The 26,905-nt window shown below is 35.1% G+C and overlaps 3 protein-coding genes across 3 annotated transcripts; all 3 read left to right on the forward strand.

The window, feature by feature from the left end:
* Positions 1 to 1,070: 1,070 nt before the first annotated feature.
* Positions 1,071 to 2,179, forward strand: LOC143566937 (uncharacterized). The gene is made up of 3 exons (XM_077053487.1): positions 1,071 to 1,433; positions 1,502 to 1,899; positions 1,984 to 2,179. Exons 1-3 carry the CDS (start codon positions 1,071 to 1,073, stop codon positions 2,177 to 2,179), a joined length of 957 nt encoding a protein of 318 aa, XP_076909602.1.
* A 13,286-nt stretch (positions 2,180 to 15,465) lies between these two features.
* Positions 15,466 to 16,369, forward strand: LOC143566930 (large ribosomal subunit protein uL10c-like). The gene has a single exon (XM_077053482.1). It carries the CDS (start codon positions 15,577 to 15,579, stop codon positions 16,261 to 16,263), a length of 687 nt encoding a protein of 228 aa, XP_076909597.1. The 5' UTR covers positions 15,466 to 15,576; the 3' UTR covers positions 16,264 to 16,369.
* Positions 16,370 to 20,170: 3,801 nt separating this feature from the next.
* On the forward strand, positions 20,171 to 24,421 carry LOC143566931 (putative adenylate kinase 6, chloroplastic). Its single transcript, XM_077053483.1, has 4 exons — positions 20,171 to 20,474; positions 21,327 to 21,467; positions 23,189 to 23,461; positions 24,169 to 24,421. Exons 1-4 carry the CDS (start codon positions 20,175 to 20,177, stop codon positions 24,310 to 24,312), a joined length of 858 nt encoding a protein of 285 aa, XP_076909598.1. The 5' UTR covers positions 20,171 to 20,174; the 3' UTR covers positions 24,313 to 24,421.
* The last annotated feature ends 2,484 nt before the right edge of the window (positions 24,422 to 26,905 follow it).

The raw sequence follows: 26,905 nt of genomic DNA on the forward strand, positions 1-26,905 counted from the left end.
ACTTGGTCAACATAACTTCTGTCTTTATTTACATATATTTGTACTTTTCTAAATAAAAAGGCATATAAAAGTAGTAAAGTTGACGGTTTTTACATGCTACATTTGAAAATTGTACCCGGCAACGTCATGATCACGAAAAAAGTTTAAATAAAAAATAACAACAATCATACATAGTAAAAATCTCATCAATAAAAAGATTATTAAAAGGGTCAGAAGATGGTGAAATGCAGACAAATCATATATATTCAAATGACAAATAACAGAGAGATTGTTTTCATAAATGCTGCAGAAAAAAATGTAAAAATTGTCACATAAATGTAAATAAGTTAAAAGCTCAAGTATATGTTTGCCTTATACATAAATATATTTAATAAGTAGTTTTTAAAAACCCATGTTCCACTTTTATTACAATTTTTATGCTTTGGTTATGATTACTAATCAAGAGCATACATAATACTTCCTCACTTAGTATCCATAAAGCAAAAGTCACTACATGTTCAAACAATTTATGTGTATATCATTAGTCTTAATGCAGTTGTTATGGTTAGTGTAAAACAATGGATATTTTGTTAGTAAAACTACTAGAAAACCGGGCAAGTGCAATCACATTTTCGGTGGTAAGTCGGTCGCAAATAGTGTTTTAACTATTATTTAAAAATGTATGTAACTTCTAAATAATATTCTCAAAGCTCTTATATAAGTTTGTTAGTATAATAATAATAATATTATTAATAATATAGCACTGATATAATTGTTATAATTAATTCCTTATTTTCAGATATGCTTTATTGCATAATTATTTTGGTCTTTTTTTTAATGGCAAATTAATGCAACACCAATTTTTGTCCACTATGGGACTTGAATCCTCTCTATTTAGAAGGTATCCGATCCACCTTATGAAACACCTTGATATCATTGAGCTACAAGTCCTTTGGTAATATTTTGGTCTTCATTATAAAATTTCGAGAATATCGCATAAATGATATTTTTGTCTTTTACACCCATCACATGAGACAGCAAAATCTCTATAAATCCCCAAACCATTCACCCGGTTAATTAAACACACTCCTATGGCAAACCCATTTGCTTCAACAAAACAGCCCTCACTCTTTCCTGTGACATTTCCAAACCTCAAAATTTCAAAGGAAGAGTACCGTCTATTTTACAATTACGAGCGCGCCCTTTTCAAAATCCTCCTTGGCCTGCAACATGAGGTAGTCGATGCAAAACTAGTGATCGGGTTTCTGTTGTGGCTAGAAAGAGGAGGGTATACCTCATACCCTCTTGGTAAAACTTTCATCAATTATTTGTCCTTGGATGCAATCAATGAAGTTGCCGATGAGGCACTTATATGCATCAAGTTTTTGCAGAAGAAAGCAAGCAACTTGATGTTTAGGGAAGCAGCAATAGCTATAACATATCAAAGCTTCAGTGTTTTCTTGATCGGAAACAAATACATCTAGATGAGATTTATCACTCTAGTGATTTGATATGTGACGAGGTTTATTCCATCGCCCACGATGTTTCTGCAAAAGCTTTTGATGACATCTTGGAACAATTTATCTCTCCTATTCGGACTCCTGCGATGTTCCCTCACAGAGACTCCTCTTTCGCACCATCAAATGGAGTGGTAAAACAAGATTCGATATTTATGCAAGCCCGTCAGATGGCTCATCAATATCAACATCAACAGATGGTTGCTCGTGTCCCTCCTGTGACCGAATTCAGGCAATCCACATTTTTAGGCCAGAACCAGGCATGTACGGGTTCTCAAATTAATACTCGATTACTAGAACAAGATCCAGATGAAGTGGTACCACCAGATGATAGGACGATCTTCCTCACATTTTCTAAAGGGTACCCAATCTCTGCCGATGATGTTACACAGTACTTCTGCGGGTATATATATAAAAGATGATCAATTCCAATATTTTCGTGTTTTATATTTCTGTGTGGTTGTTTTAACTTTTTTTATTTGAACAGATTGTTTGGAGATTGCATTCAGTCCATTCACATGCAACCAGTTGTACCAGGTAGTCAACCACTTTTTGCTCGAATGGTGGTTCGCGATCTGTCTTCGGTTAGAGCAATGATTGGGAGCGGCCCGGATGGAAAGTCCAGATACGTTATTAACGGAAAGCATGTCTGGGCTCGGAAATTTGTCCCCCGGATACCATGAAAGGATATTTAATTAACATAGACTTTTATCGGTTACAGTTTGTTGTTTTAATCATCACATATAAGTTGTAATCAAGACGAGTAATATCTGACTTAGATGTTTCAGTTTCGTATACATAATGTAGACAAACAGATCTAGATCAATGTTTTATGACGTGTTTTTATTTGGACAAGCGTTTACTATATAGAGTAAACACGAACAACACACTGTTAGCTACGTCAATTTACCTTGTTCGATGTAACATTGACTTCGGCATCAGGTGGATGACGACATGGGGATGCGGCATCAGAGGACGTCAGCCGGTTGTTGCAGTTATTCGCTATAGGAGTTGTAATTCAACGTCATTTTCTTTAATGATAATATAACCGTATATATAAATTTACAAAGCAATCTTTTATTTAGAGATAGGATTTACTACAAATAATGAGAATAAACAGGAGATATACTCCTAATTTATACATATACGCTATTAGAGTTTGGATCAAATACAAATGAAATTAACGTGCTAATTGTAAGAATCAAGTAGAGTAATTATATATGCAAGTAGAGTAGCTATGTAATTACATCATAGAGTAATTATGTAATTACTCTATGATGTAATTACATAATTACTCTATTTGTATATATAATTACTCTACTTGATTCTCACAATTAGCACGTTAATTTTATTTGTACGTTAACTTCCCCTACGCTATTATACCCCACAGTCGAAGCAGGAGGTGGACAGATTCTAAGACCGGTTCCGAATTCGTCAAATAGCGCTTGGGTAGCCTTTTGGTGAAGATGCATGCAATCTAGTAACGTCATGGAACATGAGGGACACGAATATGACCCCGCTGGACATGTTCACAAACAAAACGAATGTCTAATTCAATATGTCAGGCCCATTGGTGTTAAACCGGGTTACCTTAGAGATATACATGCTACGACGTTGTCACAATAAATTAGTGTGGCACGAGCTAGTGGTCGATGTAGCTCTAGTAATAAACTTCGTAGCCAAATATTTCATCGACAAGATTAACTACACCTTAGTTCTAGGCCTCAACGCTCAAGTGGGAATGGTGGTTTGTTGTTTTGAGGACCACAATATGAGGTTGTCCCCAATGGATACATAGTAACCTGATGTGGAGTGTCTCATGTCTAGGTATCATGTCCTATAGGCGTCTGTGTATGCCCGCAATGGATAAATCTGGTTGCAGCAGGTTTTGAACGGCTAAATATAATATACATATTAGTTTCATAAATATGTTAAAAACCTTTAATATTTGCATTTCGCCAACAAAGTTGAGGGGTAACCCGGGCTACCCCTAAACGTAACCTAAATCCGCCGTTGGTTTGGTGCATAAAGAATGCGGTTCAACTTTAAAGGTGAAAAGGATGGTGAAAGAATTCGATTTCCATATTCGTCAACGGGAATGGTTGTGCTATTTCAGTTATATCTTGTAAAATGCTATCATTAAAAATAATACTTGAAACCTTGGTTATTTGTCATGTGAGTAGTTGCGCTGCTATCCATATACCATGTGTTGTTGGGCAGGTTGAAGGATTTTTCTTTCCCGCTGCATAGGCCTTATTGGGTCGCGGCCCAAGTATGCCGGGAGAGTTGGGCTGAGTCGACCTATGGGCCGAGAGCTAGTAAGAAAGGGGCAGGGTGGGCTGTTGGTCCATTGAGGCCATGATGGAGTAGAGAAACTGTGTGGTGGGTTGGCCCATAATTGTTGATGTGGAGAGTTCCATGGGCCTGGAAGGGATCCATTGGTTTGAAGAGCCTAACCATGGTTGCGCACAGTGGAGCCGTGACCCTTTTAGCTTGACCACGGCCCCAGCGTGTCATGCTATTTTGTTGTCGGTAGTCAAGGAGGGTAAGGGACACGGCCAATTGATCGACTTTTGGAGCCTCTCTGTGTAGTGCAGTTCCGGAAACTTGGGTGGCATTCAAGGCTTGATTAGCCTTATTTGATTCTTCCAGAAATTCCCTAATATTGCTCATTTATACCAGTAATCAGTTGAAGGACCAGCTGTTATGTGGACAGAGGTGTGCCCACATTAGTCAATTGATCAGTTATAACTTTCACTGCTTGGAAATGAATTTCGAAGAGCTCTGACCAAGATGGTATTGGCCGGTTTCCGATTCAAGGGTGATGGGGATGAGGTTCTTCATATTGGAGACAGTTACGGCAGGATGGATTTTGGTGTCCATGAGTAGGGATGCTGGTTAATTGTAGGGGAAGGATCAAGGCTTCCGGAAAGCGTAGAAGATGAGGTAGCAGCGGCTAGGTTAGCTGACTTGATACCATATAGGAATTGTAATTCAGTGTGATTGTATTTATTGATAATAACCATATATATAAAGTTACAAATTTATGAGAATAATCAAGACACATATTCATAATATATACGCTATTATTCGCAAATCGTCGCACCATTTGGTGAAAACAGCATAACGCTTGGGTTAGAATAAACATGGATGACCCAACTCTTGAAACTCACCTTTGATTTGATTTAACTTAATTTTCATTTAGATTTACATTTAAAAAGGTTCCGATTTGATTTCGTGATTTAGATTTAACAGTGAATTTGTATAAACTTTTTAGCTTATAGTTACGGTACCAAATCTGGATAAAAGAAGGATTTATAACAGGACTTTTGAAGAGGGCCTCGGATTAATTTCTTAGGTCGCTTGGGCCACCAAATACGCTGGGCCGCCCTTGAGTATTAATAGGTATAACCTATTTGTAAATTTAACTTACCGAATTCGTATGTATAAATAGATTGATTGTTTTTTTAACAAAGCTGCAATCCTTAAATCATCACTGATAATAATTGGTATAAATATCTTGCAATCAAGAACGAAAACAAACCTATTAAATTCATAAAATCCAGGAAGGATGAAAAGGATTAAACAGAATTCACAAATCCTGATCATCAAGTTGAACGCAGAAGAAAAAAAAAATGAGAAGCAATCAAGAATTCAAGGGAATTCAAAAATAAAATTCGAAAGGTTCAAAATTTAAATTGCAAGACTAACAGAGGTTCAGTGCAGTTCAAATCAAGATAATTATCAAAGCAAATGGACTATGATCGAGAGCTAATGGAACCCACTGCAGAGACACAGCTTGATACCAAGAAAGATAAGACTGCAATTGCGTATTCATTTCAGTCATTGTCAGAAGATTTAATTATTCAAGTAGCAAAACACAAAAATACAAAACAAGTAGGGGACACATAAAAAACTAGACACATAGGTGTCGTCGAGTGCAAAATGTAAAAATACAAACTCTGAAATCAACATTTGAAATGGTGCGATTGTGCGAAAGATAAGGTAGACAAATTCGCAGGAAGCGGCTGAGTAGCCTTGTCTACAATGCAAATAGCTTGGGCTCTTACTTCGATGACTTAACCCTGGTACAACTTATTAATTCAACCCCTGAGTGTTTGATCACAAATACCGTAGAACAATACTCGGACTTGAATGATTAAAAAACTATGAAGAATTCATACGCTTCAAGGAAATTTCAGATAAATGAACCAATTATACCAACAAACTTTTGTTTTGATTCCATGAACGAAGAATGGGCATGGACATAATTTTAGATTAACTATAGCAGAGGTAGGTTCCAATAGCGATAAGGACTAGGTCCAGGCAAAACCAGTTACCAACAAAGAGGAGAAAGACATAACTCTTTTGAACCAAGAAAAAAATACAAATACCTATAAGAAGTATCATAGAATTGAAATGGATAAAAAGATAACAGAAAAGTTCAAGGAGTCATATTAAATGTTTAACTGTGAGCAGTTGGAGTCCACGGCCGGGTAGGAGGGGGAGGCAGGGAGATCGACCGACCCTGGCCGAACACCGCGCTAGGCCTGGAACTTTTTTTTTAAAATTTATAATATTTTTTTAAAAAAAATATATGTATCCTTAATGATTAAACCAAATTACTCAATTTATTTAAGCAATTTTTTATATTAAAAAAATTTGTACATCCCAAATCATAACAAATAAGTTCATTTAAAAATTTAATTGTTTAAGCCAGATAAAAAAAACTATTTTTACTAAAGGCCCAATTTTTTTCTCGCCTTCGGCCCAAAATTTTTAGTGATTCTCGGAGGCGGCCTGGAAATGGACACAACGTTTGACATTGCTCAAAGACCCAACCAGACCCAAGGAGAATCACAATTGTGCAAGAAACCGAGGAATCAATATTACTAAAGTAAACCTTTGAAGATAGAGACCAAAGGAACAATTTTCCTTGACAGTGTTGCAGGCAACCACATTGACATGCCGAAGAATGTTCATACTTTACTGAACTAAACGAAAATATAACAGGAAGAGTCAAATTTGGAGACGGGTCATCTATAGAACTAAAAACAAAAAGGGTCCATATTTTTCAAATGCAAAAGGGAGAACAAGACTAATCCAAAAAGTCTACTTCATACCTCACTTATGTAGTAATGAAGAATGAATATCTTTGGATAAGAGACTTAAATGAAAGATTACTATTAAAAGTCCAAGGTCAAGAAACAGGTTGTCCAAAAATTATGAACTACGCATGGCATCACTTGTCTGTCTCCTCTCACAGATTGAAGATAAAATTTGGCTTTGGCATGGCGGGCTATGACATCCAAACTTCGACTCATTGATACTTCTAAAAAAGCGAATGGCATGGGGTATTCCTAACACAGCACACCCAACACAATTATGTGACACATGTCTTGCGGGAAACAAAGTAGAATGGCACGACACTCCTACACAGGCCAAATTTGGAGTAATCACACCCAAAACAGATCTAGGTAATCATCATTTCATCCTACTGGTCAATGATGGCACAGGCCCTTTGTTGCAGCAATTAACACAACAATAGAACACAACGTTCGACTCTTTTGATTAATTGAAAAATGAGAAAACAGCAAACAAAGAACATACGACTCTTTCCTAACCCTAGCTGCTGGAATATATATAGGCCCATTCATACACACACGTAGCATAAACGTGTTGAATAGCCCACGACTAAAACCTGAAAACATGGCCCACTACTTTAACCCACTACTTTAACATAACAAACATGTGACTAAATAAATAACTTCCTAAACACTTGACCCTTTAAACTTGAATTTCTTGTTGACCCGTATCCGACCCGGTTTGACCAGTCAAGATTAACCCAACATTCAGCCCCTTAATCTTGACGTCTTGGCCTGCATATTCAAAGAAGTGCTGGTTCTTCCTCTTCGATCAAGTTTGCTTCATTATCCTTGTCTTCCCATTTGGTGCATTCATACCCGAAATGCCCAAATTCTCCACACTCAAAACAACGAAACTTACTCTTGTCACCGCGACCCGAGCCGCCTCTTCCACGGCCTCTTTCACCTCTACCTTGCTCATTTGAACCCAAAAGCAACAATTGTCCTTGATTTTCTTCCTTTTCTTCATGACTTTGAAGGCGTTCTTCATACGCTCTTAGTCTTCCAACAACTTCTTCAAAACTCATGGTTTCAATATCAGAATATTGCTCAATAGGGGCTACAATTGGTAGGAACTTCTTTGGCATCGAGGTAAGAAATTTTCTTACGATTACTTCTTCTTCAAGATTTGAACCGAGGCTTTTGAACTTAGCTACTATAGCACTTATCTTACTCGAGAAATCATTGATAGTCTCGTTCTCCTTCATCTTCAACATCTCTAATTCTGTCCAGATTGCAGCCTTGCTTTTTGAACTCGGTCGGCTCCTAAATACCGAACCCAAATTGCTTCCCAAACATCTTTTGCATCCTTATGTTTGGCAACTTGTAGGAGGATATCTTCCAGTAAGGTTTGAAAGATAATTGCTTTCGTGGTGTAATTCTTTCTCTCTTCCACAGTTGCTCCGATTACGGGATCCACCGCATCCCACAAACCGTATGCCCTAAGCACCGTCTCAACCAAAATTGACCATGACGTGTAGTTAGTTTCAGTCAATTTGGGACATTGAAGTGGTACGTTACCTTGCTCACGAACCACCAACGGACCTGCGTTTCCTGCCATTCTTTCTTCTTGATTTTTTTTCTCGGTCTTCTTTCTTGCTGGTCTATCTTTCTCCTTCTCTTTCTTGCTGATAGATCAACTTTGTTCTTCTCTTTCTTCTTTCTTCTTTCTAGCGATTTCTTACATGTAAATCGCCTAACTTCTTTCGATCCGGATGAAACCTTAGGCGCTCTGATACCAATTGATGGCACAGGCCCTTTGTTGCAGCAATTAACACAACAATAGAACACAACGTTCGACTCTTTTGATTAATTGAAAACTGAGAAAACAGCAAACAAAGAACTTACGACTCTTTCCTAACCCTAGCTGCTGGAATATATAGGCCCATTCATACACACACGTAGCATAAACGTGTTGAATAGCCCACGACTAAAAACTGAAAACATGACCCACTACTTTAACCCACTACTTTAACATAACAAACATGTGACTAAATAAATAACTTCCTAAACACTTGACCCTTTAAACTTGAATTTCTTGCTGACCCCTATCCGACCCGGTTTGACCAGACAAGATTAACCCAACAATCAACCAATACTCATGCTACTTGTGCATATATATGTTAAAAACATAAGATCAAGTATATGCATCTTCAAGAAATAAAAAGGGAAGCCGGATACAAACCAGAGAAGAACTAAAACAATTAAGAACCGATCGTGGTAGGGAATTCACTACAAATTTACTTATGAAATCCTGTAAAAAAGAAGGAGTCTAATGTCAACTCACGGCACCTTACTCCGCCAACAAAATGCAGTACTAGAAAGGCAAAATCAGTCAATTTTAAGCACAATAAAGAGCATGCTTATGCCCATCAAAATGCTAGAAGATTTCTTCTTTTTGGGTTGATGGAACTCCGTGTGTGGTGTACATACTAAACCGTGTACTTAGTGTTGTAAAGCGCGGCCTAGGCGGCCGAGTACCTGGCACCTACTCGCTACTCGGGAGGGAACTGAACCGCTTTTCTTCAACTCAGTCTCACTCAGACCTACTAGGTCAAAATGGTCATACACCATCTTTATTCACTGATTTTCGTTGTTCTTCACGGAGATACTCTGGAATAAAAGAATTAAATGATTCTTATCTCTATAATATTAAAGAATGAATATTGGTTTTTGAAATACTATAGTATTTGGACATGTATTCTTTTGAAAATCAAAACACTGCTTGGCTTGGTAAACTACCCCGTTTGATCGTCACCGCTTCATATAGGGTGGAGTGGTGTCGCCATTGAGAACCAAGAGACTACCGTGTTGAGTCCGGGTTCAAAATTTTTGGACAAAAAAAAAATGGTAAATTTAGACTACGTAACAATTTTTTTTTCGAAAACGAATAAATTCACACTACTTAGCAAAAAAAAACGGGGGGGGGGGGGCTAAGGGAAACCTCGCCCATGTATAAAGTGCTCTCATTAGGGACATGTGTATGAAATAGAAATAACCGAACCTTAATCGGAATACCAACATATATAACTGTTGATATGCTTAATGGAGTCAAAACATTGAGTTAGGCTATAAACACGTTATTTTGAATGTCTGGATATTTATTACGTTTGGATAACTCAGTATTTGATATTTTAATTTGTAACTTTAGATGGAATTTTTATATAATTTTGATATATGTGATTTAAAGAATATGAACACTATTAGCAGGTTTAAAGTTGAAAATGGCTGGAGCAAAAAAAATATATAATAAATAAAGTAAATACATCTTGGTCACAAGATGTATGAATATGCAATAGTACTATAATACGGTGTCAAAATGGTCACAAGTTTGTAAAAGGTGGCGCAAAAACGGTCACTCGGTCTCAAAACGATGGCAATAAGAGCCTGTAAAATGAGAAGGGGTGGCAAAATTGGGGATTGGTTTTATGGTCGCAACATTTATGACTGTTTTCGTAGTTACAAAATCCAGCTACGTGTGTTTTTCCTACGGCATTATTGGTTAAAATAGTTGCAATATGGCAATTGCTAAGATTTCTTGAGTTTCTTGTTGAAATTCAGAGTTGAACTTTTATGCATCAAGATCGCTCTGATACCACTAGTGTGGATCGATTGGGATTCATATTCATATTGGCCAAATTATATAGAAAGGAACCAGAGAGAAATTAAATAAGAAAGAGGGCTTCAAACAATTTCCTGGCTTTCTGCACATATGCCGTTAACAACTAGCAAACTCCTTGAAAGAATTACAACTTACAAGGATAATACTCTAGACCACTAACTAAACACACCATGGGTAATTAATCACCATACGCCACAAGTTTTGGATTGACCATGCTTTTGTAATGAATACCAAAATCGACAGTACCTTTTATGTAACGATGAATCTGCCTTCCAGCTTCCCAGTGATCATGTTTCGGGTTCTCCATTAACCTGCTTATATAACTTACTGCGTAAGAAATGTTCGATCTTGTAGTGGTCAGGTACACCCTTTTATCTGGAATCCTTTTGACAATTTTAATCCATTTCCGTTGGTGTAGTACAAGGTATTGCATCTTCCATTATGAAATTTCAAGATTTATTCCTATGCATCTCTCTTCTATATGAGATAGCAAACTCTTCAACTTTAATGCCAAGGAAGTAGTGAAGTGACCTAAGTTTGTCATTTCAAATTAAGACTTCATAGACTTCTCAAAATCATTGAACAATGCAGCACTGTTTCCTGTAAATATTAAGCCGTCTATGTAGATGCACACAAACAGGTAAATTTCTTCTTCTTTAATGAACAACGTGTGTTCATAAGGATGTTTTCTGAATTTATTAATAATTAAAGGTGTATTGGTTTTTATTAATCTCAAATATCATATTTTGGTCGTTGTTGGTCCGAACCTGAGCACCACCAACTAAACCAACCACCACCATTTGAGCACCACCACCCGATTCCGACGATGGTTCTAGGTACTGGCGACCTCAATAATTTGGGTTTTTACTTGAAAAAGGTTCATAAATGTCCAACATAAGGTTACAAAGATGTTTGGGATGAAAATGTTTAGTTTTCAAAAATAAATGTGGGTATTTTGGACAATTACGTTTTTCCAACGACATATAACTAACAGCCTTAGAATTCTATTAGTCGTGAATTGTTGGGACGATGATAGTTGAGATTAATAAAAATCAATGCACCTTAATTAAATAGGCTTCTATTCAGCTATAACAAGCATGCAGAGTTCCTCCTTTATGTGGCAAACCCTATGTTCCTTGTTTTCTTTTAAATACATACTCTTGCGGTTGTTCAATGTACACCTCCTCCTCCTCTAAATTCCTATTTAAAATTGTCACATAAATTTAAGTCACACATTATCATGTAGTTATGTCCATATGTATGTGTCTGAAACAGAAACACTATAGAGTATTTAGTTAGCGCCGAAACCGTCACAGTTGCGCCTCTTTGAACCAATGTGACAAATGGGGCAAGTTTGGCTTCTTGGTCAAAGTTAACCTTTAAGAGTGGATTAGGAATTTCCAATGGAATGTTTTATCATCAAGGGTCTTTTAAGAAATTTGGAAAATGTACAATTTTCAAGTAATTCGGTCAAAGTTGACTTTTGGAATAATTTTGACTTTATACGGGTCAAAATTGATAAGTGGAAATGGTTGTAAAATCAAAGCAAGCTCGGTTGAACAAGACTCAAATATTTTTTGGTATGAAGTCTTTTGTTGATTATTGATTTATTGGAATGATTTGTAGGTGGTACTAAGTAGAGTTGTTCACGAACCAAGCGAATGTTTGCTTGTTGCTTGGCTCGTTTACAACCATTGGACCGAACGGTTGAAATTTGAATCGAGCGGAAATCAAAACGAGCCAAAATTAAATCGAGCGATTTTCGAGCATTATTTATTTCTTTTTCACTCTAAAATATTCAATAAAAACAATTTTGAATGTTGTAAATAATATATTTTGTAAACAAATTAGTAGTTTTTAGATAATGCGTAATATGTTGTAAATTTTTAGGAGAAATAAGCTTGAAGTGAAGATATGATAAACATGTAAACAAACTTATGGTATTCTGCAAACTTGAATCGAACTAATGAAACTGTAAATTTGACGGGATTGGAACAATTTAAAAGGGTTTAAAAAGTTGTATACTTATATTTTATGTTTGTTGTCTACATATTTATATATTTGGTCATATATAATTGTATATAAAATAAATTAAAATTATTCGAGTTGAACCGAACCGAGCAAACCTTTGCTCATTGCTTGGCTCGTTTACAAACCGAACCGAGCAGAGCGGCTCATTTACGATCGATCGAAAAAAATGAGCGAGCATTTTCCGAGCGAGCGGCGAGCGGTTTGGACGGCCGCGGTACCGAGTCTATGATGAAAATGACGGGGCCCAGTTCCTACTAGGCTACTAATATTAGCAAAGATGTTGGGCTGACTTTTGAAGCCCGGATTGCTGATGGTGAATTGGTGATGGTGTCCTAACTCGTAAGGCCGGATTTGATTTATGGATCAGGATGTGGAAATGACTTTGGGCTTTAAACCAACAATTGTTGGCCCCTTATTTTCTTACAGTTCAACTGGGCTGTTATTTGCATTTTGGTTCAAGGACTTTGGAAATAGTCACGATTTCATTTAACTACTGTTATTATAAATATAAATATAAATATAATTAAAATGCATCTGGTCGGCCTCTCACATAAAACACTGTAGATCAAAAGTATTGCAGAATGTACAACATGATGCCACAACTTCTTGCAACGTGTTCACCTTCCTCTTCCTTGCCACGTTCACTAACCAGGCGTCAGACCCTTCTTTCATTCCATCATTATCACTAACCACACCTCTTCTCCTTCATTCTTTTCTTTTCTTTTGATTTTGGAAACACAGCAACAGAAAGCTTCGTCGACGTATCCGAGATCGGGTGGCCGTGTCACATCTTCGTAGACGTGCGGAGGCAGTGTTCAAGGCTTGCATGTCTCAGATCAGTGATTCAAAAGCTACCCACGACAGCTTAGGTAAGTCAAGTATCATCCGATTGAGTTTTCCACCGTTGGGTCGTTTTTTTAGTAGACTATTGATTCTAAAGATGGTTTTAATCAGGTTGTCATCGGTCGTCGGAAACCGAACCGACGAAGGATCATCAAAAGATATATCAGTAATGGCTCAACTACCGTCTCAACTCAGGTTCTAATTAATACACTCAAATTTGGTTTAAGATTTTATCAATTTCTCATAATTTTGTATATATAACCACTGACTGATTGTATACTTATGTGATTTTGGTGTAGATGGTTATGGTAAGATAACAGGGGTGATGCAAAGACTTTCTTTTCTAAATTGAATATAGAAAAACTTCAAATTAAGCAGGTGAATAGCACTTGCTTAGCTTTAATTTGTTCATTGTATTTCATATGTTGTGTACTGAATAAAGGTAGTATGATTGATGCTAAATTGGAATGATATATGGCAAACACATTTTTTTATGATTTGGCAACTTCTAAATGTTTGTTTATGTAGGAATCTGGATTCTTCAAGGAAGGAAATCTAGAGGAGGTACATTACTTTTCATGCTTCTTTTTTATCATAGTTTGATAGAAGTTGAATTGCACAAATGCGTATTTAGAGTTTGGAATGTGTGTGCAGTTTGCTTGGCTCAATTGATCATTGTGTAATTTGTCACTTTGGTAACCAACTAACACGCATGTCCTTTGTTCAGTTCATAATATAACAATTCAAGGCAGCGAGCCTGCTCAATAATTCTGCATCAACTCACCCCTCTATCACGCCTCAAATCATTCATGGTGAATTCATCTCTTTACCAAATTTTGAATTTGTGAATTGAATGCCAAATTAGACAAAGTTATATTAATATGTTTACTTTGTGTTTAGGCAACTTATTTGCCCCAAACAAAATAAATGAAACAAGTACATGCTTGCCCCATTTGCTATGACATGTTAATATGGAATAGTTAATTTTTATGTGTTAAGTTTATTAATATGAACAAAAGATAAATCCTTTTTATTACTCCATTTAATAGTCATTTATTTTAGATTTTCTTGCAACTCGATACAATCTAGGACTTGAAATTGTTGCTGCAATTGGGAATACTAGACCTTATATGAAGGTAAATATATCATTCTTGGGTTCTAAGCATTTCTAAGTGTTCATACATTTTGTTTTGAAGATACGGGCTTTACAAGATTATGCGAAGACTCGCCAAGCTAAGATCAAGTCACAAGCCAAAAAGGACAAATTTTTATACGTTTTATTTTGATACATAAAAAAACTTATGTACATACATTAACGTTATTCACGTTTTAACGAGTTGCATTAAAATCTGCATTGTTCCTTTTCGGTGTAATGTGCAAAACGGAGCCAACGGTAGACTAGCAGCGCAACGCACGATTGTTGTCTAATATGCAAAAAGAATGGTACCAACTCGGCCCGCTGCAACGCGCGGGTACAATTACTTGTTTGCATTATGAGTGTAATAAGAATAGATAAAAATACATGTTTAGTCATAGTTTGCTAGTTTGTATTAGTTTGAAAAAAAGAGTGTAATAAGAATAGATAAAATTTGTAACTTTTGTCACTATTCGAGTTAATATAGGTCATTATCCACTTGTATAATTTTGTTAATTAAGTGTGTAAAAGTGTCAAGCTGTTCGCAAACTACTTAAGATTGACTCTCAAATTGTTCGAATCAAGCCAAACTTAAACGAGCCCAAGCCTAAAAATAAGTTTTTTTATCAATTGAGCCCGAACTTCACTTATTGATCGCAAACCAACTCACGGACCTAAACTAGCCTACTATTCAAAGAAAATATTAAATAAACTTAATATATATTATTCAATAACTACTATTATATATAAAATTATTAATTATGATAAAACTAACTAAATAGTTTATTATGTCAAATACAAAATTATAATGCAATGTCAATAATAAACCTTAAATAAAAAAATTTATAAATAGGAAACCAGCCAAGCTCGAGCTTAAATAATAATTACAAGCGGAGCTTGATTTTTAGAATATAGCTATAATGAGCCAAGCTCGAGCTTTCTACTAGTTAAACAGACCGTGCTTAAGATTAAAAAAACTACACATAAGTCATAAATGAAGCTCGATTTTTAGAAATAGAGCTAAATGTGGTTGAGCTCTCTAAATGTTAATTAGGCCGAGCTCGAGCCGAACCTAGTCAATCCGGCTAATTTCCACCCCCTAACTTTTTTAAATTTTAAAGAAAACATTAATTAATAGAACTCATCATCCCTTTAACAAGTTCTACATAAATCAAATCCTTATAAAAAATTAACCCAAGACGCCGTCGTTTTAACCTCAGCAGCTCCACACTCCAAAAGATAAGATAATACCCATTACCCAATACCAAATCCACACCTTCATCTTCTTCCTCAAAACAAACAACAATGGACACAACCCTTTTCACCCACCCACACCCACCACCGTCATCAACCACCATCTCCTTCAAAACCCACTTCCACAACCCTCTCCTCCTCCGCCCCACCACCACCACTCGCTCCACGCGCCACCCCTTCACCATCCGCAACGCCATCAGCCGGACCAAGAAGGAAGAAACCGTCGAAACAGTCAAACAACAGCTCGACAACTGCCACCTCATCGCCGGAATCAACTACAAAGGATTCACCGTACAACAATTCCAACAACTCCGTACCACGTTCCCAGAAACAACCAAACTCATCGTTGCCAAAAACACCCTCGTATTGAAGGCAATTGAAGGGACAAAATGGGAATCACTGAAGCCCTGTATGAAAGGAATGAACGCGTGGCTGTTTGTCCATACGGAGGAGATACCGGCTGCGATTAAGCCGTATAGGAGTTTCCAGAAGGAGAAGAAGTTAGAGGAGAATGACTTCAGTGGGGCGGTGTTCGAAGGGAAGTATTACCCGCCTGAGGAGTTTAAGGCGTTGGAGAATATGCGGAGCCGGGCCGAGGTGTATGCCAATCTGTTGGGGTCGTTGAAGGGACCGGCCACGTCGGTTGTGGGGACGTTGCAGGCGCCTGCGAGGAATTTGGTGTTGACGTTGAAGGCGTATGTGAAGAAGTTGGAAGAGGAAGGCGGTGCGGCGCAATGAGGATGGGGATTGTAAGTTTTGTTTGTGTAATTGTTTCAATTGGTAGAATACTGTAAAATTTAATAGAATGTTTACGAAATTAAAATGTTGAAATTTACGGTTTTAATATGAGCATATTGTGTTGTTAGTCTTTAACTTGGTATTGTGACGTAGAAGCATATGATAAATAGGTTGCACATATATTGTCATTTATTCTAGTGACTTACATATTGTTTTGAATGTGATACATAAGACGGTTATAATTGCCTAATTGTCTCTGCATCTAGAAGTGCTTATTTGGTTCTTGTGGTTTACTACTTGAAACTGGTTTTGTACTGAACACATCCAATAAACGTATTTTTGATCATGAATTTAGATCTTTGTTTCACCATTTGGGCTCCGTGTATCAATTAGCTTAAACCAGTCTTCTAAAATGAAAACAGTCATTTTGGGGCAAAAATTGACCTTTTGGTACTTTGGGGTGTTTATCCTTATTGATCATTGAATCTAGATACAAACTGACTTTTTGGGCTTTTTGTGTTAGTGTGAAGTGTAAACCGATCTTCTGACATACGAACGGGTGATTTTGTATCAAAATTGGAACTTTGGAGCATTTTGTGGTCTGGTATTCTGATATTGAAACTGGGATGTAAATATATCCTTAAAATTTGATGAAAATGTCATCTTTGTAAGGCTTGTGTTGTGGGTCTGAATTGATCTTTTGATATCAGATCATCTGTTAAATGCTTAAGTTAGCTGTTAGTTATGCTTGAAAGTAGATCAAGTTTGACTTTCTTTTACTAATGGACACATTTTGACTTTTATACACTTCATAGGCCAAGATTCATAGTGAATAACTGAATATGGGCTAAATTCTGAATTACAAGATTTTGGAAATTGGCTTTTTCACTTTTTGGGCTTAGACTAGCAAATCTTTAAGGTTTCATGGGAATTTGAAGTTGAGAGATGAGTGTAACTGTAAAGCTTATCTATAAAAACACTTAAAACATGTCAAAATCCAGTTTCTTTTTTCTGAGTTTATTAGGACTGAATATTCAATCTTGAAAACATGTCTATTAAATCTTGATACTTAAATACCTCTATGATCCAAATTGGTTGACTGGGGTAAAAAAATAAAAATATATGCTTGTACCCTAATATATGTAGGTGTACTCTAATTATACAAAAATTTTAACTCACAAATTAACAGATTCAGAGCACCACCTGCAACATTTTCTTGTACTATTTAGAAAGCTAGAACAGGTATATGATTGTGTTTGTGATAAATGGATCAGAATGTAGTCCAAATCTCAAGTATTTCATAATCACTAGGTTTAAGTTCTAAATCTTGTTCTATATATGCAATGGGAATAGAGGAGAGCTCATTCAAACCAAATCTTCAAAAGTGCCAATACAACTCGAATTAGACCAGTACGCATACAATCATCATATTGTCATTTGCATAGTTCTTATCATAAAATTGAGCCACATTCATGTGGACATCTTATGATCTTTTTCTGATTAAAATTACTATCAACATATCAGTTACACACATCTTTTATCTTCATTATTTAGATCCTTGAAAACTTCAAGTGTTGTTCATTTGCAGAGTTCAGTTATTATACAATATACATTTGGCGCAATCATTTGTCCATATTTATATAGAAAGTTATTTTTGTTCAAAACAAGAATGTGTTTGGAGTTCATATGGGACATCAGTGAATATTTAGTAGTACTTAGTTGTATATGAGTTTTGTGCATTTATATGTTTTGAATCATGTTGTTTATATCTTGATGATTCAAGTCATTTTATCTATGGCCGAGGATTGAATTAATGGTTTGGTTAAGAGATTGTTGTTATAGGCTTTGAGGATGGGCGGAGTGGGTGCAGGCGTCTCATAGGTGCCGATGTCAGGAAATAGTGTTCTTGCTTCCCGTCCCCTGTTCGCATCCTTTTCCATCTCACCTTGTGTATTTCTTTCTGTGTGTCCGCTCCTATTCAATAGTACATTCCTGTTGTTGCTTCCTTATGCCGGTTCAAGACTGCCTGCATTTAACTAAAAAAAATTTCTTTTAATATTAGGAGTATATCTGCCACTCGGTCCATCAAAATTGTTAAAAGAATGAAAATCACAGTAACCCAAAATATTCAACTTCTGAAATTTAGATACCAAAATTGTAATTATAACCACAAACGAACAATCTATATAATTAACTCTATTCTTTTCTGTTAAACGAACAACAAAGTCCAGCCACCTGGATGCACCCATTGGCAACAAGCCACCCACGCATGTGATCGCATGTAGCGCTCGTGACCCCACCCACTACCAATTCCAGAGAAAACTCATCGCCCAAAAACCCAGTGTTGTAAAACATTTGGCTCTTGAACCTAGGCTTGTAAACAAACCGAAAGTTCGGTGAACTATTCGCAAACCGTTCTACGGGAAGTTCATTTATATAATAAACGAACATGAACATGAACATGAAAATAAATTTGTGTTCGTTTAATTAAACGGGCGAACATAAACGCATGTTTTGTTCGTTCGTTTATGTTCGTGAACGTTCTTCTATATTCTCTGATTCGTATATAGTGTAGTCGTATCTTTTCATTCCCTAAGTCATTTTTTTAGCCACACACACATTGTTTTAGGAGGTTGATGTGGCCTAAAATATACATAAAATTATATGAATATTTCTTACAGGTTAAATAGTTTTTGGGTTGATAATTACTTTTAATGAATTCATATTTGAAATTTATAAAGTCTAAGCGTAAACGAGGTACAATATGAATTTTATCATAATTTAAATAACAATAAATAAAATTGTAAATTTTTGGTAAAGATCTCGTGAGTTCTTGTGGTTAGAAAGAAAATTAATTAAAACAAGAAAACCAAACAATTTACTGAATCATAAAACCATAACGAAAAACAAATTCCAAATAAAATCAAACGTCAACAATGGTTCATCACAAGCCTAGGTAGTCTAAGGGTTTAGCCAACAACCATACTCAAGAACAAAAGAAAATAAAATGGTTCAAATAATGAATTCATAAAGAAAACAATAAATTCAAACCAATAATAATGATGCTTGGTTGAGTATGTGTTGAACCCGACTCTCTCCGCTCGAACCCAGGTGTTATCCTCTTCTTGTCAACAGGGGCTGCTCCTTTTTTTCGTCCGTCTTCTCTGTTCACGGCTCTTCCCAATATTGCTATGGGGCTCCAATTAAACTCCACAGGGTTCGATCCCCTCGTGAAAACCTTCCCTCGTGTTTAAAACCAATCAACTTCAATTTATTATCTGGATCTTTTTTTTATGAGACTCAAAACCCAAATCCCATATAAATAATGATCAGCCCATATGATATTGCAATTCTTCACCGTGCCTGATTATATAAACATGAATATAAAAAATTAATATATCTTCATTGGTTTTACAATTAAATCACTGTAGGAAACAATTGAAATATTATAATATTATTTGGTCTTCCTCCGCTAGCATGTTTCTTTTCCGGAAAACTCAATTATTTATGTTTGTTTATATTCATTTATGATTTGACCATGTTCGTTTATGTTTAATTATCTTTGTTCAATTATAAAATTATGTTTGTTTATATTCGTGAACTGTATGTTTAGATTTTAAACAAACATAAATAAATATGAATCGTTAAATAAATTTTCGATAAGTGTTCTTCTTCAACAAGACAACATCAACGGTGCAAAGCGTACCACCCAACTAATTTCCTAAGTAATAAAGCAATTAAAACACGTGTTTTGTCCCCATCAAATATCAAACTCATGTGACGTTACTACCCATTTCGAAGCGACAAACCCACCCACACCTGCTTACATTACATTACATTACATTACATTCATTTTCATTCACAGACGACGACTTTCTTTATTTTCTCTACATACATACATACATCCATCCATGGCGGTACTTTCCCGTCAACTCAAACCCAAACTACTCACCTCCTCCACAATATTATTCCGTACCTTCTCATCATCATCATCATATTATTATTCCACTTCCTCATCAGAAACCGTCTCAACACCGACGATTAAAGGTACCGGTGACGGAAGGAGCGTGCAGTGGGTGTTCCTCGGCTGTCCCGGCGTCGGTAAAGGCACTTACGCTAGCCGCCTCTCCAAACTACTCGGCGTTCCGCATATTGCCACCGGTGATCTCGTTCGTGATGAGCTTTCCACCAAAGGCCCTCTTTCACCACAGGTAAATTGTTTTGTTGGAGGATTTGAGTTTGATTATGTGTGATTGAGGTGGTTTTTTTGTTTTATTTCGTTTATTAGGTTATATGTGATTTAGGTGTATATATTTTTTTAATTAATTCACTAGTTAGGTGAGAAATTACAAATTAGGGCTTGTATCTGCATGTCACTTCAGATCTGCGTTTGTTGAATACTGGTGTGCATGAAATAAAATAACTGATCCGAAAGCGAAATAACAGAGCTTAAGCAAAAATAGACGGTTTATTTTTATGTTTTTGTAAAAACCGATTTTGGTTTGGCTTGTAACTAGAATCGATAAAACCGAACTGAACTTATAGATATTCATTTTTTATTTTTAATTATAAATAATTTATATTATAATAGTTTAATAACCCAAATATTTTAGCCTAATTGAATAATAAAATAATAATAATAATAATAAAATTAATTTTAATTATTAACTAACAATGAATTTTAGGCCCAAGTTCATTATTTTGGTCAACATTTTATTTCGGCCAAAATTTTCGAGCCCAAATAACAAAACCGAAAAAACTGAAACTGAATGGTTTTCAACATTTCAGAATCCGTCATTTCGGTTTTTGGTTTGGTTTTAGCCCAAAACGAAACCAAACCGACCCAAGTACGCCCCTATAATGTTGAATGTTTAGGATTATTTAAGTCTTGATTTGTTAAATAAGCCTATTTGTATTTAATGAAGGTTAGTTTTGATGCTATTGTTCTGTAATCTGTTGTTTGCTAGCTTTTGTACATTAATGTTTGTGATTATTTGCTTATATGTGACAGTTGTTATGGTTAAGCTGGAGTTTTTTTTTTTTTTTTGTATTTTGTTATGCAGCTTTCAGAGATTGTTAACCAAGGGAAGCTAGTGTCAGATCATTTAATAACTGATTTATTGTCCAAACGTCTTGAATCTGGGCATGCCAAGGGCGAATCGGGTTTCATTCTTGATGGTTTTCCTCGGACTATAAGACAAGCGGTGAGTATTTTTCAGTTCTTATTATTCTGTAATTACTTTTTTTTGTTACTTTCACTAAAGATAGAGAAATTATGCAAGTATTTCTTGAAATTGTTAGTTAAGTAAAAGTAGCGTGATCAAGTTGAAAATCAAATGTTAGCTGAAACACACTTTCAGCAGTAACAAGAAACATGTAGCCCATAGACATGCTTCTAAATGATGTTATGCGTATATCCGCTTCTCATAACGGAGCTTCTTTTGACAACAAAATTCCCAGTTAAACTTAGGCTCTTTCACAACACCTTATGATATGTTATATGCACTATTAATCATCATACAATACCCAATATCACACAAAGTTTTCACATTTTTTTATTTCATTTAATGAAGCATGTAACTTTATCCTCATAGGAACAAAGATCTCTTTTTTGGATTCTGATTTTATCCCCTATGGCTCTTAACCTCTTGTTGGCACCTGTGATCATTTGAAACTTATAATCTTATATTTGTGTCAATGAGACTGGTATTCTCATATTGGTGTTGATTAATCTTATAAGAATAGTAGTCTTGTATTAGTGTGGTTTAAATCGTTTTGAGGTTCATAACCTTACGGAACATTTTTTCTTCAAATCTTGACACTTGTAAGTCGCTTTTACACATTGCAGACACATTCATCTCAGTGAATCATATTGAACATGAATCACAACAATCAACATTCAGTATCATATACTTTATATAAAGAGAGGCTAACAGATACTTATACATAATAAGCATTGCCTTTGACCCATTTAAATCATACATGCTCTCGATTTTGTTTTTTTGCAATCCTCGGAGGCTCGTAACCTCATTTGAACACTTTAATCATCACCTGAAAGTGTATACTCCACATAGCATGCATGCATATTTGAATATGAATCCACATTTTGCACCCAACCAACATACATAAAACGCAATTCATATTGCGTCCCACGTACATAAGCCAAAATTCATAAACATACATAATAAGGGGTCTAGTAATCCTCAAATCATGAGACTTCCAGCTTCTTATGTTGACTTCATGGTGTCGGCATGTTTCTTTTTGAGATTCTTATTAACATATAGACCGGTTAAATTTTTATTGCAATAATCATACTCTAGTAAATACCTCTGAATTGTAGAAGTTCATTAATCCTCATCTAAATTGTAGAAGTTCATGGTGTAGACCCTTTGATCTGCTACTTCCAAGTTGGCCTTTTTAGTGCAAAACTTGTATAAATCCATATTTGAATACTTCCAGTTCTTCATACGCTCTTCAAAAGACATAATCATATAATTAATCCCTTAAAACCCAATACTTCAAGTTTAACTCAAACATCTATAAACATTTACCCTTAGTTTTATAAAACTCAACTTTGTTTTGTACTTGCCATATAAATGTTGTATTCGGCGGTTTTGATCTATTTACTGCCTAAAATTTATAAAACTCAACTTCGTTTTGTACTACTTTATTGATGAATAGATGTGTTCACCAGTAAAATACACTATTTGTAGAGCCATTTAATAAAAATGTATCATTATTAAATAGTGAATACAAACGAATAAAGTAGTTTCTAAATATTTAGAGGTTCTCATTTGAACGCACCACTATATATACACACACACACATATGTATTTGTGTATATGTATTTTGCTTGTGTGCCTCTTACACATGCTACGTTTTTTATCTTCATTTTAATTCACTCGTTTACTTGATTTGTTTTCAGGAAATTTTGGAGGGAGTAACAAACATAGACTTAGTAATCAACCTTAAACTTAGGGAAGAAGCATTGCTTGCAAAATGTCTAGGAAGAAGAACTTGCAGCCAATGTGGCGGGAATTACAATGTAGCTTGCATTGACATTAAAGCAGATAATGAAAAGCCTGCAATGTACATGCCTCCTCTTCTTCCACCTTCGCATTGTGCATCAAAACTCATTACACGACCGGATGACACTGAAGAAGTTGTAAAAGAACGCCTCCGGATATATAACGAGAAGGTATGTCTCATCTTTGTGTATTATATGATTTTAATGTTTCTCACTTTTAAGTAATTTCTTCTTTGTTGTTACCCGTATTCACATATCTATCAAGTGATTATTGTTTATCTTGATGATTTGGTGTGCATGAGTTTTTTTGGGTTAAAAGTTAAACCGAACTGTAAAGTTTTTTCGGTTTCCAGTTTGGATTCTGTTGAGTTTTTACATGCAAAACTGCAACCAAATGGGAAGCTTAGTTTTTACGAAAACATAAAACCAAACCATCGTTTTTTGTTTAGGTTCGGTTTTTCAGTTATGGTTTGGTTTTATTGGTTTTAATTACATGCAAAACCGAAACCCAACCGAAAGTTTGGTTTTCACAAGAACATAAAACCAAACCATCAAGTTTTGTTTGAGTTCGGTTATTTCGTTTACGAATCGGCCTTTTCTGTTTTAATTACATTAAAATTACATGCAAAGCTGAAATTGAACCCAAAGTTTGGTTTTTACGGAAATATAAATCCAAGCCGTCGGTTATTCGGTTATGAATCTTTCTGTAGTGGGTCTTTTTTTCCATAAACTTTGCTTAATTAGGAAAGATGTATATGTTTATTGTTGATAAGAGCGTTGATTAACACAGAGTATTTAAAAATTTTAAAGAGTGAATAAGTGTTTGCGGGTTGGTCCAACCCATTATGCCTCTGCTAATTGTATAATAATATTTACAGAGCCGTCCCGTAGAAGAGTTTTATCGCGCACGTGGAAAGTTACTGGAGTTTGATCTTCCCGGAGGAATCCCTGAATCATGGTCAAAACTGCTTCGAGCTCTAAATCTTGATGATCATGAAGATAAAAGATCTGCAGCAGCATAATTATTATTTGGTAATGGTCTACTTAAGCAAGTTTATCATTCTTTACTTTTGTAAAATGAATAATTAAAGTATATTTATTCTTTATACAAGATGTCTGGAATAATTATTCTTAGTTCATAGTAGTACTAAGTATGCTGTAAATATAAAAAACTGTTCCAATATGGTTCTGTAAGCATTCCTGAACGATTCAATTTGGGTTAGCTTGAGCCTTTAGTATTTAGTTATATGTATTTATTGTTTAAATTATTATATTATTATTTAATTATTTTTTAATTGTTTAAATATATTTTTTTTAACAACTAATTTTTGTAAGACTAGGACGGTAGGACCCATAATCATTTGGTTGTAAGGCACACAATTGTCACTAGACCGAGCTAGTGGCTAAATAATTATTTTTGTTTAAATATTTGTTTAGTTAACTGTTTATTATTAATTTTTTTTTACTCGACTCATTTTAGTCCGACCCATTTCTTGACTTTCGTACAGAAAGTTTATTGCCTTGTCATATTAAATTAATGGTTATGTTAGCAACTGTGGTTAACATTTTGTTTAAAACTTCAATCTGAATGGTATATGACTATATGTAATGTAACATCAAAGTTTGACCATTTTACCTTTATCAAAACGACATCTTCTAGAGTGTTGCACATGGAGTCATGGACTTTCAAAAAAGTGAAAAACATATACTTGTGCAAGCTACTAGTTTGTTACACAAAAGTAATTTCTAATAGCGATCTTCAACCACTTAGAAGGTTGCTTCAGCATTTATTATGAGAGTGACTAATTAGTAATTACATTATATTTTTAAGTTTCAAAATCAAATACAAATTATTTTTGACATGAAAACACATGGAATTAATTTGCTACTATTATTAGGTTTTTTTATAGGCGAATTGGATTTTAATAATCCCAACTTAATGCAATTGGCCGATAATAATCTCAACTTTGAAAATAGCTATTACTGGTCCTAACTTTCACCCTATTTATTTTCATTGGACCTCTGTTAAAAAAAACTTAACGGCGTTAAGTTTTTTTTCCAAATTTCAAACTGATATTTTAGGGCTTTTGATCGGAATGAGGATACGAGTCGATTGATGTAAAACTTACGTCCAAACGGTGGCCCAAACGACTAAAGGATGCTTCAATTCCGGTGTTTAAACTTTTAATTAACAAAAATCAAGCTGTTTGAAGCGTCATTTCAAGTTAAGTTTTACAGCAATTGATTCACATTCTCATTCCAGTCAAAAGCCCTAAAAAATCAATTTGAAATTTAGAAAAAACTTAATGTCGTTAGATTTTTTTTAACGGAGGTCCAATGAAAACAAATAGTTTGAAAGTTGGGACCAATGACAGCTATTTTCATAGTTGAGATTATTATTGGCCAACTGCATTAAGTTGAGATTATTAAAATCCAATTTTCCTTTTTTATAAGTGTTTATTGTTACTCTATGTGGGTCGGGTTGAACCCCACAAACATGTTTAGCTAAATGTCTGGTCAGTCTAGCGGATTAAATGAGTCATGTTCGTGTCATCCCATGAAAAATCAAGTCATGTTCGGGTTCATATTTCGGATGTGTTATTGATTTGGGTTCGGGTACAACTGGCCAATTCATGAACATGACTTCACGTTACACGTTTAACTTTTGTTATTAGGAATCATACTCCTGAGGTATCTAGTACTTCACAATATCTAACGTTTTAAAAAAATATATCATTTTTAATTAGCATAAAAGTTCATATGATTCCTTAAATGAAAATAAAACTTATCAAAAAAAAAATATACAAATCATTTACTTAAATAAAAGGTTATTAGTTACCTATGATATATTTGTCTAGACTCTCCTCTGAAAAAATTATGAGATTGTAGGTTTAAATTCTTGGTAAAGGTGGAATTCTAATGTTAGAAAAACATATAGGTTCTTAGAAAGTATTATTTGACTTTGAAATAATTAAATAAACATGAGCACAAGTTTATTTACAAAACTGTTCAAAATGATTAGCAATGCTTATCCGTACAACTCTTTTAAAAATGATTTAAAGGTCGTATTCACCATGATATTTTATTGTTACCCTATCTCCATATTGACATTATACTGTTATAAATTAACAAAATCATTTTGAAAACCTTTTCACATTTCCATAGTGATTCACATTGAACTGGAACCAACATTTAACGGAATCTTTTTGAAAAATAATAAATAATCAAACTGACATAAACCAGTTCACATAGTTGTGTTCGTGAGCTTAGACCACCCATAACTAAGTTTGCGAGTACGTCTGAATCTATATGGTAGCTCACAAACCAGCATGCAACAAACTTTCGTGTTGTGACGCTCAAGTCCTTGGCTGCAATCTAGAAGACGGACGAGTGGGTGGGGCCACCCTCTCTTCCTCTCTCTCACACACACACATATTATCTATACAATTTTATAATTGTTAATGAATGTTTGGTGTTGTGAAGAAAATGATAGTTTTTAAGGAAAATTAGAGATCTTCTATGACGCTAATATGATGGTTCCGTCCAGCATTGTGAATGCTTTTAGACAACTTTTTTTAACTGGTTTGCATTTTTCAGGTCTAGATTTAAGCGATT

Source organism: Bidens hawaiensis, unplaced genomic scaffold, assembly GCF_021521415.1.
Source record: "Bidens hawaiensis isolate Kalapana, Puna unplaced genomic scaffold, B.hawaiensis_p1.1 tig00023079_1, whole genome shotgun sequence".
Taxonomy (NCBI): Eukaryota; Viridiplantae; Streptophyta; class Magnoliopsida; order Asterales; family Asteraceae; genus Bidens; species Bidens hawaiensis.